General features: G+C 30.8%; 2 protein-coding genes across 3 annotated transcripts; both read left to right on the plus strand.

Annotated features, from left to right (window-relative positions):
- The first annotated feature begins 398 nt into the window (after positions 1-398).
- LOC103503510 (tobamovirus multiplication protein 2B) lies at positions 399-3,760 on the plus strand. Of its 2 annotated transcripts, XM_008467717.3 has the most exons (6): positions 401-592; positions 985-1,050; positions 1,155-1,219; positions 2,675-2,765; positions 2,873-2,953; positions 3,442-3,760. In XM_008467717.3, exons 1-5 carry the CDS (start codon positions 458-460, stop codon positions 2,909-2,911), a joined length of 396 nt encoding a protein of 131 aa, XP_008465939.1. In that variant the 5' UTR covers positions 401-457; the 3' UTR covers positions 2,912-2,953; positions 3,442-3,760. The 2 variants fall into 2 exon arrangements, with proteins under 2 accessions (XP_050939440.1, XP_008465939.1); XM_051083483.1 differs by lacking the exon at positions 3,442-3,760 and having other exon boundaries at positions 399-592; positions 2,675-3,142.
- Positions 3,761-9,407: 5,647 nt separating this feature from the next.
- LOC103503511 (ribose-phosphate pyrophosphokinase 1) lies at positions 9,408-13,923 on the plus strand. The gene is made up of 8 exons (XM_008467719.3): positions 9,408-9,700; positions 10,167-10,340; positions 11,059-11,307; positions 11,541-11,684; positions 11,790-11,957; positions 12,434-12,503; positions 12,642-12,723; positions 13,355-13,923. The coding sequence occupies exons 1-8, from the start codon at positions 9,560-9,562 to the stop codon at positions 13,530-13,532; spliced, it is 1,206 nt and encodes a 401-aa protein (XP_008465941.2). The 5' UTR covers positions 9,408-9,559; the 3' UTR covers positions 13,533-13,923.
- Positions 13,924-14,643: the final 720 nt, after the last annotated feature.

The raw sequence follows: 14,643 nt of genomic DNA on the forward strand, positions 1-14,643 counted from the left end.
TCAACCTAAGTTCAAACTATTGAAATGATTGATTGTAGTATTATCAAAATGAGCTTAATTGAACAATAATTGACACGACCTTACATCTTAAAAATTGAATGCTCGATTTTCTAATTATGTAATTATCGTACTGAAAAAGTTATAAAAATTATAAATCTAAAAATGAATTGAGTTAAGAGACCATCGAAATTAAAAACTAAAAACCAAGATAGAAATCTTTTAGTATAATTATTGACATGGAAAGTATAAGAACTTCAAGTATTATTTACATAAAATAAAAACAAAAGAAAATAGACCTTTTACAAAATATTATATTTATAAAATATATCAAAATAGTCGAAGAGATTGGGCTCAAAATTTTGTTATAGGCCCAAGCCATGGTCCTTTTCATGGGCCGAGCAATCCAAGAAATGGCAAATCTGCTTTCCGACGGAAGAAGCTTCAGGCGACGCCAACAATGGCGACAGCTTCCCCATCAGGTCGAAGCAACAGAGATGGAACAGCCAAAGCCATGGTTGCCGACCACATTTCTCAGTCTGTGCGATCCACGTCAAATCTCCTTCATCTAATGCAGCAATCTTCTTCAGCTCAGGCATCCTCTCTCTCTCTCGTTTGTGTTTTCTGCAGCTTCACGAGTTCATTCGAACGGATGATGATCTTGATCATATGAATAGATGATTGAATTTCCTAATCTTAATTGTTCGTTTTGTATCTTTTCCATTTTCTAGCTCAGTTAATTGAGAAATTACGTTTTGTTTCAGGAAATTGTGTAATATTGTACGAAATTTGACTGTGTATGTGTTGTTTGCATCGAAGTCATAATTTCAAGTTTTCACTACCTTGGACAATTGAAATGAAAGTTATCTCTGATTTTTAGATGGATTCAACTCTTGGAAGTTTTAGTCATATTGCTGAAATGCTATTTTGTTTGAGATTTTTTGTTATTGCATTGCTTTCAGATTTTCAGTTTTGTCTTCTCTGCAGGCTCAGTTAAGAAAGTTGCCAAAGAATCTTTTGGCGAAAGCATCTACCATGAGAAATACTGGGAAAGTATGTAGCATAAGTTAATAACTTCAGCATGTTCTTATTTCGTTTATTTATTTCTTTACAATAAGCCTTCTGATAGTACTTTCACTTCTCTTCTTCTGATGCAGATCTTAGAGCAGATGCCGCAGGTGGTTTCATCATTAGATGCATATGTTGAGAAGGGACTAGAAAGGTTCTTTTTTTACCTTGAACATGCATTGGTGGAATTAATTCTATTTCTATGTTCAAATTTATAAGCTCATGCGTTATTTCTTTGGTGAAGAAACCAATGGTTTCCGACAAATTTGATTATAGTTATTGAAGTGCATTAGTAAATGCTTTGTTTTCCAGTGATATATTTAAATTAAAAGAAATTCATGTTGAAATTGATACGCCTGAGACGGTGGGGAGGCTTGATGATTCTTGAAAGAGTAAAGAGAGACTTTGATGGTGGAATTTGTTGACCTAATCAGGAAAGAGACCAGCAGCTGGAGGCAAAATGCTAAGAAGGCCATTTTGGCTGAAGGAGGGGATTGGAACTCGGTCTTTCTTTCTTGGGATGGTTAGTGGTAGGAAAAGTAAGACCGCCGTTTGTTCATGGTATTGATTGGTGTTATATTTCTGAAAGGGAAGGGGTTAGGTTGCTTGCTCCCTTTTCCCTCGAGTAGATTAGTAGAACAGTGTTTGAGTAATGGGAATCTATCCCCAAGTTCAGATGGTTTCTCCCCACGGTGTTCTATCACGATAACTAGGATTTTGTAAAGAGAGATTTAGAAGGAAGTTTTAAGGAATTGATGTAGAAAGAATGGGTTAATTGGTTAATATTCTAGGTTAATTTCATTTTTACGCCCAGTTGTAATAAAGTCTATAAATAGGAGTCTTTTCCTCTTGCGTGAAACACATTATCATTCTAACAAAAGATTCACAATCTTTATTCTTAGACAATTACTCCTTGAGAATACCTAGGGTACGTCAAGAATTCTCTAAAAAGGGCATCTGGAACAATTCTATCTCTGAAACCTTTGTGTCCCTTATCCTTAAGAAGATAAAGCCAGCAAGATTAAGGACTTTCACCCTAAGATGCCTTGAGAATGCTTTCAATGATTTCAATGATTCAAAATCAGGTTTTTGGTTGCATAGAAATCACTTTTGAAATGTAAAATCAAACATTAAATTAATTTTCTATAGATAAGAGCATGATTTGAAGTGACTTTTGAACTTGACAAAAGTAATTTTAACCCTTCTAAACGCACTTCCTAAGATGCCTTCAGAGTGCTAGGATTCTGCTATTGCTAATAAAACAACTTTCAAGGAAAAAAATTTCCTAGATATTTCCTCTTCAAACAATATTTTCTTAATACTTTAGTTACTATTGGCATAATTTTTGTTGGCCCCAAAGGAACTGATATCAATGGATTACGCCTGATGACATTCTAGATAATCCATTGGACAGATATTTCACTATATTGTCTGAACTCTGAATTATTACTCTGTTCTTGCCCTCTGGTATATCTAGTAAAAATTGCTTCTACTTTTACTCTATCCTCCACAAGAACAAGTGTCCTATGTTGCATTTTAAGACAGTTCTGTTCTGTCTACTGATCAATTTGGTTCCTGTCTTGATTTACTTCCTTCCCAATGTTTGCAGCATTCCTCGTTTGCAAACTGTCGTGCAATTACTTACAAACATGGAAAGCTCCCAGCTGAAATCTCTCTCTCAATTCCAACACCCTCAAGAGGTTCGACTTCTCCGACCTCCTTTTTCCCTCGGGTTGAGGGATTGCCTTGTTTTGTTCTATGGTAATTTGTTGACTTAATTTCTTATGTTCAACTGTTTCTCTCCTAGGAGAGCGAATCTCTTCATCAACCGAAAGATGTGGACTAGCAATTCTGTCCTTCCAAAACATGTAAAGATAAGGCCATAAGAGTAAATACCCTAATCTTTTTCCTTCTTGTCGTTAGCTATCGGAATGGTACTATGTATGTGTTGCCTCGATTTCATTTGTTTAATCCCATTCAATTCAAGTCGATTTCCGCTCATTAACCTAATTGTTTCCTGCATTTAGATCTTAACTGCGACGCTGACCATGTAAAATGAAATTAATGAATTGCCACATATCCATATATCATTTTGATTGTTGGTTGAACAGAGTGATGATATATTTTAAATTCTCATTTTTATAGATCCTTGTAAGAATTTGTTTTCTCCATCTTAGATACTTGTATGAATTTGTTTTCCCATCTTACTCCTTCTGTAAGAATTTATTTTCTTTTGTTGCATAATCGTATATGATCAAAATTTAGGGCCATATTGCAAATTTGGAATCATTTGGTTTGATTTTCGCTGAATCTGACCTGGAACCCTAATCGATTGATTGAATTTTGTATGTTTTCTTTTGTTTTTAATTGATGCAGACATTCACTTACCAATTGTGAAGTGTGAACTAATGAATCCCAGTTGGATCAATCAATGAAGAAGCCAATTTTGGTTTCTGTGTTCCATGCTTTCAAGCATGGATTTAATTACCACGTCGATATCGATATATAAATTTTACCGATCTATGAGATATCGATAACGAAGATAAGTCGTGAAATTAATAAAATTTAGTTAGATTAATAACTAATTTTTTTGGACTAAATAGATAACATTTCTTTTATATGTTTTATGAGCATTTATAAAGATGTTGATATTTGTGGATGTTTAATATAAATTTCGAACTCTTCGATTTCATCATTGCTTTTGTTGTAAGACTTTTTTTAGGCAATCAATAAATGTCTATTGAATGACATTAACTAAAATGTCCTTTTAAGTGTGTTTTTTTATACCAATTTTGATTGCCAAACATTTTTAATGTGCTTTTTATTGGCATTGACACGATGTAAACGCCATTGTCATCCATTAAACACTTCGAAGTCTTTTCTTTCCTCGAAGTTTGGTTTTTGTTTAAGAAAAAAACACATTTTAAGGGTGCTGAGTTGAATAATGTATGTTTGGACTTTGGAGTCAGTGACCAAATTTATTCTTGTAGATCCTTTAACAATCTGATGAAATGTTGTTAGCAAAATGTAGTTTTCGTCACCGTCTAAAAGAACATATTGCAATGCAAAATTAGTTATTGAAATACGTTTTTAAAAAGACAATGTTTGGTCAAGTGGTTATGATGTCCTTCCTTTGTCGTAGAAAAAATGAACACATCGTTGATGAACTACGTACATGTGTGATATTTAATTGTCAACTTGTTAACATCAACTATCTAATTGGAAATAAATTTTAAGAGTTCATGGTTGATGTTTGTCGTTGACAAAAGTATCTAAATGTGAATGATTCTAAGAGTTGATTTTTGTCGTTATTTGCTAAAATTTACGTACGAATAATAAGTCATAAATTTAATGAGCAAGAGGGTGTATTGGTAAAATTGCATAAGAGAAAAACGTTGTGGAAGAGGGAAAAAAAAAACTCTTTCCAAACTATATGTAGTCTTTTTTAAAGAAATTTATGTTAGATGGGTCACTTCTAGCAACTGGCAATTACTCATATGGGCACATATTTAACTCCTATGGACTAAATCATTATACTGTTTATGAACATTCACAAACATCTTCCTTCCTAAAGGCTAAATAATGATCGTATTGGTAACCATTTTTCATCATCAAAACAATCCACTTACGTTATAAACTTTTCATTTTAAGTCCGTAAATGTTTGGGTCGTTAGAATCCACTTGCATGTTTTTTCCTTTCTCTTTGACAATATGCGAGCGTGGAAAATCATACTTCAAACTTTAAAATTAACAATATCAAATCGTCTCAATTGAATCATATTACTCATGTTTGCATTATCATAACATATCGATACCATTTTCCTTAAAACTAACATACTTTTGAAGTAATTATTAGTAATAAATAGAAGGAAGTATGATCTTGATGAATAATTTAGTACGTGTAAGTTGTCTCGGACACTCACGATACAAAAAGAATCATGGAAATTTAAAAATAAAAAAGAAGGATAAGAATGGTAATGTGACAAGGAAGGAAGAGATAGTGAGAAGAGAGAAAGAAAAGATAAGAATGCCAACCATTTTGAAGATGGGAAAGGGATGAGAATGATGAAGTCAAGAATTTATCAAAGTTTCATGGAAATAAATAAAATAAAATAAAAATGCTGACGTGGATATATTTAATTGAACCAAATAACTCAATTCCAAATTATTTATTTATTTATTTATTTATTTGGGTCACTTTTTAAGAATGACGTATGGAAAAATGACAATCCAATTCACTCCGTTTTTGATGGCCATAACGCATGCTTTTAAATAATTAAATTTCAAACGTTTTCTTTGACTTTTTCTACTTATTAAATGTATATGTAAATAATGTAACGTTTTAAATTCAACTTCCCAATGCTTTTCTTTTTCTTCTCTTTTACTCTCCTTTTCTATTCCTTTTCTTTTTTCTTTTTATTTTTATACTTTCAAAATTTTCCTTTGGGTTTTATATATTTTTACAATAAGAATATTTTGGTTGATTATTAATTTATTTATCTTATTTTTAAGATACATTATATTTTAAAATACATATATGAAAACTAGTATTTGAAGAGGAATTAAAATGAACCTAAATTGAAATTACGTAGTTACTCACTTATATCGAATCTACTAATTTAAACTTTAAATTTAAATAAATATATTGACTCGTGATTAAGTTTACAATGTTAGAAAATATTATCACGTATTACTTTATAGTATATACTTATTTGTCATTTTTTAAAATAAAAAATAAAATTGTTGAAAGAAATTATAGAATATTCCCTATAACTTTTTATTTTATTTTAGGGCCGTGTTTTACGATAATTAACGTATACTCAATTTTTTATTAAATATTTAAATTTCAAAACTCTTGCTTGTTGTGCCATTTTTTAGACAATTTTAAAATGTTAAAAGTTCATTGAATGTTATTAAAAGCTTGTGAATCCAATCCGCATAGATTTTAAAATTTACCCATTTTTGTAATTAGCATTTTCGATTTTGTAGTACAACGATCCTCGAAATAGAAATACAAACCTACCACCTTTAAAATGAAATATCATATCAGTTATTGTTGAACTAAACTAACTTTTGAGCGATTTTCTATTATTATAAACAAACAATTTAGCAATTTTCCTTCACCTTTGCATTACTAAATTAATATTTAACAAACAAATAAAAAACAACCGTTAAAAATATCATTTTGATCCCTATACTTTATAGTCTATTAAATTTTGATCATTCTACTTTTAATAAATCTTAAATTTAGCTTTCGAAGTTAATTTTTATAGAAATTGATTAAATAATCACTATAATTTTCTTGCAAATAAACATAATATATTGATATATTTTTAAATTTTATAGTGAAAAACGCTAATGAAAAATTATACAACAAACTAACCGTATATACTAAATTTAAGATTTATTAAAAGTTTCGAGAAATAAAATTGAACGATTTCTAAAGTACCGATATTTAGTAATAATAATAATAATATAGTAACAATTGTTGTTACTTACAAGTTAGAGTCATCAAACAATTGATGCCTACCATTCAAACTTATCCATTCTTTTAGAAAAGAAAAAAAAAAGGCTCAAACTAACTTTAGATTTAAAGGAGAGTGGATGATATAAGCTATCCTCCAAATCTTTTATATAATACTATTTTGTTTGACCATTAGTCATTAACATTAACATTAACCAATATGAATAAATCACTACACCTTTATTACTATAATACTTAATTGGAGTCTTTATCTTAAAATTTAATAAAGTTATGAATCGTTTGACAATTACCCATTTACATTTATTAAGTATCTTAACAAGTTGTTTAAGAACTTACAAAATTTTCAATCCAAAAATAATATAATTTATCAAACTTTTAACTTATTAATTTTTCATGATTGAGTATTGACTAAATTTACATGGTGTGTTAGTTATTTATCGTGTGTTTAGTGCGAACATAATATGCATTTTCTTTAGTTAGTTTAGATGTTCGATTTGAGATTTAACGCTTGTTGTTTTAAGTGGTCTTGAGACTTATCTTATAAAGACCTCAAGAATTCCTGTTCTTCGATATATTTTCCTTCATCGTGTATGATTCACTTAATTGTTTTGTTAGTTTTTGTCATTGTTTTCATTTTTCTTGTTTTTGCGTGTTTTGACCTTTGATCGTAAATCCCTTCTTATAAGCAATCCAATATTTTTCATTTTAAAAATATATCGAGTAACATTTTTTTTAGAAAATTGTTTGACCAAGTAATAATATATATGTTTAATGCAAAGTCAATTTAATATCCTATTTTACATGTGAAATGGAAGAAAAATAAATAATTTTACTCGATTATTTAAGATAAGACGTAGAGATTCTTTTTTTACTTTGTTAAATTATACGTTTGATTTTGGAAATTTGTATATTTAGTTCCTAATTTTAGTATGAATAAGTAAATCAACTCTCCATTCTCGACAGATCTTTAAATTTTGAATAGTATTTAACAGATAATAAAAAACTTTTAATTTTGTATCTAATAGATCTATAAATTTTCAATTTTAGGTTTAATTTAACAAATCTTTAACTTAATTTAATGTCTTACAAAATTTCATGGATGTACTCGAATCAAAATTCAAAGGTTATGGTTTATATGACATAATATTCGACGTCGCATCTAATAGATGAATTACTTTTAAGCATATCAACAAAATTGATCGATGTTACAAGACATATATAAGAACAGTTGTAAAAGTATGATGACCTGTTAAACTCAACATTACCCTATTGAAAATTCATATAAATTTTACGATATACTTTGGAAACTATAACTAAACTTTATTTATTTATTTTTCTTCTTTGTTCTTCTATTTTCTAAGTTTAACAATTTTACGACGAAAAATTAAAACATCGATTCTTATTATGTTAGTTGATATGTTATCCACTAAGCTATATTATTTTTTTCAATTCAAACTAATCATTCATATGATAGATAAAATACATATCTTTATGAACGACAAATATTAATTAGAGTTGTTTTCAAATAAAGTAAAATGAATCAAAACATCTCCAAATATAACAGTCAATTAGATTTAGATAAACTACTATTAGATGAAGATAAAAAGTAGTATATCTTAATCAATCATCGGTAATTAGTTGTGATATTTTTACTATATTTATGAATATTTTAAAGCCTTTCGTCATTTAAAATGTTTTTCTTTCTTTCTCTTTTAAGATTTCATTTAAATGTTGTTTTCAAATAAAGTCATCTGAAAACCTAATTGGAATATTGGACTTCTTGGTCATCTCGTGATACATAATTTTGCTCATTTGTTTTATTTTATTGTCTTTTTCCCTTACTTATATTTGTAATGTTTAAGTCCTTTCACACATGATACCTACACACGTACACGTGATATGACTTAGTCAATTTATATGTAATTCGATTGTTCTTACCAAACAACTCACATGTGTTTATCGATAGACTCCGTCTTACAACTTTAATTTATACTTAAAAAGTCAAGCTTTCTAACTTCAATCCGTTGATATGAGATTTTATCACTCAAACTCAATATCTTAAAACATACCTATAAGGTTTATTTTTAAAAGTTTATTATTTATAATTTTAATCTCAAAACAATTATTTAAAATAATGTAAAATTTTTTTAGACCCTATAGACTTATTTTTACGTGGTTCAAAATCTAAAGCATCATTTTTTTTAAAATTTAAGAGCTAAACGCATATATATTAGAAAAAAGCTAAAAAAAAGAAAAGACAATCGTAAGAAATTGCAAATTTAACGAAATATTTGTAAAGTATAGTAAAAGATTTTAGGTTCTACCAATATTAAATATTGATAGATATCAATATGATTCTATTAGTGATATTGATAAACAGTAATAAAATAAAAGTTTATTTGTGTATATTATCAATAAAATTTAAAATTTTACTATTTTTTATAAATATTTTAATTTTTTTTTTTTGAAAAGAAAGTATAAGACTTTATTCTTTCAAAGGATATTAGTTTCGTATTAGAATGAGAAACATTAATTTGTTTGTGGACTTTGAACTTTTTATTTTCAAAGAAAGGAATTTTGATTCTAAAATGTCCTTTTAATTTAGATTCTTTTTCTATAATTTTCTCTTTTTTCTTTTCTTTTCTTTTCTTTTCTTTCACCGGACCCCACACTCCCACAAATCCGCAGCCAAACAGCCCCTCTTTAAGAAGGAATAACCTTGCGTCAAACGACGACGTATCAGGTGCTTGATGTGACTCCTTTTTCTCTCTCACAATGAAAGAAAATGAAAAACTTAAATTTCGTAATTAGGGATTATAAGTAAATAAACAAATAAATGTAAATAAAGTTTTGTGCTCTACCGCCATTGATGTGTATATATATATAAGAAGCTCACAAAGCTGTTCTTCGTCATCTCCTCAATCTTCTCTCAAATTTTGTCTTGTTGGAGGGCTTAACCCTAGCGTGCTTTTTGCTCCTTTAATCTGAAAGAAAGGGCTTCTATATTCTATGGCTGCGTTGACTCTGTCGTCTTCTTCTTCTTCTTATTTGTCGTCGTTGTCGTCGTCTTTGTTCTCTGTTGGTCCCCTTGACCATGATGGTTTTGTTCCGAATGAGTCTCGCATTCGAATGTGTTCCAATGGCGGAGTTGTATGCTTCATCTTCCTTGGACTTTTTCTGTTATTTGTTTTGGAGATACTTTTGATTGTTTTTGTTTGTTGTCGTGGTTCCTGAATGCAATGCGGATGATTGGTTTTTTTTTTTTAAAAAAAAATTTGGATTCTGTTGATTGGTTTTTGTTCATGAGAGGATTTGATGAACTTTCAGGTGAAGGAAGGGATTTTTTTTTTTTTTGTGTAGAAGAATGATGGGGGAAAAAAATGAGATAATACAGTTTTAAGTGTTGAATGTACAGTTCTGTCATGTTTGAAGATCAATGTTAGAGATGGGAAGTTTTGGGGGGTTTTCCCCCTTTCCCTGTTGTTCTAAGAATTGTGTTGCTATTACTTTTCTGACCGTATAAATATTTTGTTACTGGTAAAAGTTTTCTCTGTTAAGGTTCTGTTGCATTCATTCTTATGTTTTGTTTTAACTTAGTTTTTTTTTTTTTTGCCAGAGATGTGATATGTCCGAGTCTTTGAGGCATGTGAACGGGAAACCAACAATTCCAATTGTTACTGAACGGACGTTGCCCAAGTTCTTGGAGTCAGCTCGCATGGAGAAAAGGGTTAATAGAAGTAGTACACGTTTGAAATTGTTTTCTGGGTCTGCAAATCGTTTACTTTCTCAGGTTAAACTCTTCTATTGTACTTGTGGAACGTTTTTTTTACAATGGAATGAAAGTTATATTTTGACTTTTCAAATGACTGTTTAGTAATCACCATCAAGATGACATGATATGTGGTGGGTTTTCTCTTGATAAGTTAGTTTGATTATTGTTTTCGTGGAGGGGGTTTTAAGGTTTTAATAATGATGTCTTGGTCAACGGAAGAACAGCCTACTCATGTTGTTGGTTTGGTCGAAGTGAAATTTTCGTTGGCTATTGTCTAATCAAATGACTTTATCTTCCTTATATCTTTATTTGCTAGATTTTGACTTTTCGTTCTATATTTCTATTGATTTACTTTTACTCTTTAATAGTTTAGTTTAGATATAAATGATTTTAACACTTAATATTGCTTATTTAGGCATATCATAACATGTTCATAATTGTGATAATATTATTAAGTTGGAATTCAGCGAGTTCAGTTTATTCTCCAACCAATATTTTTTTCTAGGTAATTCTGTTGAACTTGTGGGGTTGCTTGTTATTTTTTGTATTCATTCTCTTGGAGGACGATTGTTAGCTGAACTTATCATACTCGGTTAAAGTGACTGAAAAGGCTGAATAGTTTTAGCCATCAAAGTGTTCATATTGAAAAGTTTCCCGAGCAACATGCAAATATGGATCATTTTTTCTCTCTGGAGACTAGTCTTTGTTTGCTAAATGTGAGTTATTTACTTCTCAGGAAATTGCCTGTTACATGGGGCTGGAACTTGGAAAGATTAACATTAAGCGGTTTGCTGATGGTGAAATATACGTTCAATTGCAAGAAAGTGTTAGGGGATGCGATGTATTCCTAGTACAGCCCACCTGCCCCCCAGCTAATGAGAATCTTATGGAGCTTTTAATTATGATAGATGCTTGTAGGAGAGCCTCCGCCAAAAATATTACCGCTGTGATTCCTTATTTTGGATATGCTAGAGCCGATAGAAAGGTAATATTTTTAGTTGAATATTTTTGTAAGTCATGTTTGAGTATATGCTACAAAGTGATAATTCTTAAATGAGTGAGGAATTTGAGTTTGATGTGCTGCTTTTATTAAGTTTGAATAGAATAAACGTTAGGAACGCAGAACTATTTGCATTGGGTTTGTTTGATGAAGTGCTCTTGGACGAAAGTGGTTTCCTTTATTTGCTGTGTAACAGTCTGTTTATACTCTTCCACTAGACTCAAGGGCGAGAATCCATTGCTGCAAAGCTTGTTGCCAACATCATTACTGAAGCTGGTGCAAATCGTGTTCTTGCTTGCGATCTTCATTCTGGACAATCCATGGGTTACTTTGATATTCCCGTGGATCATGTAAATTGCCATGTAGGTTCATTCATTTCTTTTTTTTTTTTCTTTTTGCCATCTATTGGAAATATTAAATCTTTACTGAAATTTGTATTGTTTGCCTTATTGTCATCTACTTTATAGCCCGTGATTCTTGACTATCTTGCCAGCAAGAGGATTTGTTCTAGTGATTTGGTTGTGGTTTCTCCTGATGTTGGAGGAGTTGCCAGAGCACGTGCTTTTGCTAAAAAACTATCTGATGCACCTTTAGCCATAGTGGATAAGAGGCGCCATGGTCACAATGTTGCTGAGGTAATTTTGCACTATACTCTGTGGCTATAATCTCTTGGTGTAAGGTTTTATCTCTTGAACTCAGTGAAATATGCACCAAATCTATTTATATTGAATTTCGTAATCTCTAATTTAGAATAAATTGTGGCATGGACAATTGTGGTCGTACAGGGAATTGAAATCATGATTTGTTGGGTTTATCGACAGAATTCTACTCATTGTTTGTTGATGAAGCAATATATACGTTAGATTGCTCAGTTGAAACTGGACCACCCCCCCCCCCCCCCCCCCCCCCCCAAATGTTTTTCAACAGTTAGCCTTTTAACGAAAGAAATAGGAGGGTAACTAATATGTACTTGAGATATGAGATATTTGATGCCGTGGCATTTTCCTTCTCTTGTAAAATTAATAGAATGCTGATGGATATAGGAAAAGGTAGTCCTGACTAAAGCTTTAGATTAAATTACTTATTATATCTTTATGCAACGTGTTTGCAGGTAATGAACCTGATTGGTGATGTTAAAGGGAAGGTTGCTGTTATGGTTGATGACATGATTGACACAGCTGGTGAGTTTAAGAAACCTGATATAGTACCATCTGCTTTATCCCACTTCCCCATTGATACCACGTTTTCTAAATCTTCTACCTTGCTGGATGTTCCTTTAAAGAAACATGTCTAATATAATAAGCTATTGTGGGTGTTAGGAACAATTACTAAAGGGGCTGAATTGCTACATCAAGAGGGAGCCAGAGAAGTTTATGCTTGTTGCACCCATGCTGTTTTCAGGTATGTTCTTCCCTCCTCTTGATACAAACCTTTCTCTACTTAAACAGAAGTAATTACAAATTTATTCTCTCTCACTGATTATCACTGTAACAGTATTTTATAGATTTTTGTTAAAGAGTTGATAAGATCTTGATGGCACAGACTAAAACAAATAATTTTTAAGTTCAGAGACCAAGAAGAACACTTGAAATTTTAGGAACCAAAATAGAATTATATTTAAAATTGCAAAATAGGATTTAAAACAAAATAGTAAACATAGTAATAAAAGGGAATCGAAATAGTAATGCTATTCTAGGTTATAATATTTGGAAACACCAACAATTTTAATTGGATTCCAAACATGGAGTAGACTATAATAGTTCGCTTCACTCACTTGTACGAGTATCCATAGACTGTTTTCCCCCAACAACATTTGACCTCTTAGATTCGATGGTATATGCCTAAACCAGACTTTTGGCCACGACGTTCTATTGTTATTGCTTGGGATTTTTACCTGTTGGCTGTTCCTTATAATCTGATGGCTTCGCCTTCACCACTTAAATTTGAATGTCGTCATGGATTTCACTTAAGGAACATTCCAATATGCGGTAGCATGTATCAATTTCACTTAACGAACTCTCTCTCTCTGCAGCCCCCCTGCCATTGAGAGGTTATCCAGTGGCTTTTTTCAAGAAGTGATTGTGACAAACACAATTCCAGCCCCCAAAGTTCACTTCCCTCAGTTAACAGTCCTCTCAGTTGCAAACTTGATGGGTGAAACCATTTGGCGTGTTCACGATGATTGTTCGGTAAGTAGCATTTTTCAATGACGAAACTTCAGTTTGCCGCTGCTCCCTTATTTATGGAGGTTTTGTGGCCAACTTATTTTACAATTGGCATATAGTGTTTGTTCCCTTTAAGAAAGTGAGAAAAAAAAAGAAGGAATCTCCCTTTATTTAATTTATAGCTTGGACTAAAGTCCCTGGCTGAATGTCATATTTACTACAGAAAATGGAAAAGGAGAGGGAGGTTCTTGTAATAGAGAGAGATTAGGAAGATAATTAGCAATTAGCATAAGTTATTGCTTTTTTTTAGCATTGGAAGTGAGGATTGTGGACTCTAAATCAAGGTTTCTGTCAGTAAGCTTCCTTGAATGTATAAATATTTGAGTCTCATTTTTCAATGTCCTTAAATGAGAAGCATCTGCAATTTTGAGCCTAATCGGGTAGAAGAATCATTTTCACTTTCTTCTATGACTTTGGTTTCACTTTTATGGAATATCCTTGTGATTTATGATCTTTGTTTTATATTTCACTTTGATCAAAATTGTACCCTCTTTTTTTCTCCCCTTTCCAAATAAAGACCATTGATGAAGAATTTGATTTATAGGAATACAATTCTTGGTGGGAATATTATTCCAAAAGTGTCCTTTTCTTTTCCTTATAAAAAAGGGTTTTTTTTTCCATTTTTTTCTCTAATGTAGTATTTTTCCTAATTGATCCTCTTTTACCCTTAAATTTTGAGTTGATTTCCAATTGATTTTATTTCTATATATATTTTAACACTTACCATTATTTTTACTAATGTTCACTTCTAGATTAGAATACCGAATCATAGTCAAAGATCATAATAATCATCCTTCAGTTTTTGCAAGAAACAGAAAGTCTTATTTATCAATTTAGATAAAATCTTTGTTTCCATTTTCTCGCTATTTTTATCAACCACAGATATTTTTATATGGGTAATTTTGTAGTAATATATTTTATAAAAAAGTACCTAATTTTTATTATATTTATAAATTTTAAAAAATATTGTTATTCATGTGAACAATTTGAATCTAATTGCGGTATCTACAAACCTATGATAGCATAATTCTCATCGTGTCTTTGGTAATTCAAGCAACGTTTTATACAATGTGTTATATGTTATATAAAATTAAAG

The sequence above is a fragment of the Cucumis melo genome, chromosome 4, assembly GCF_025177605.1.
Source record: "Cucumis melo cultivar AY chromosome 4, USDA_Cmelo_AY_1.0, whole genome shotgun sequence".
Lineage (NCBI taxonomy): Eukaryota > Viridiplantae > Streptophyta > Magnoliopsida > Cucurbitales > Cucurbitaceae > Cucumis > Cucumis melo.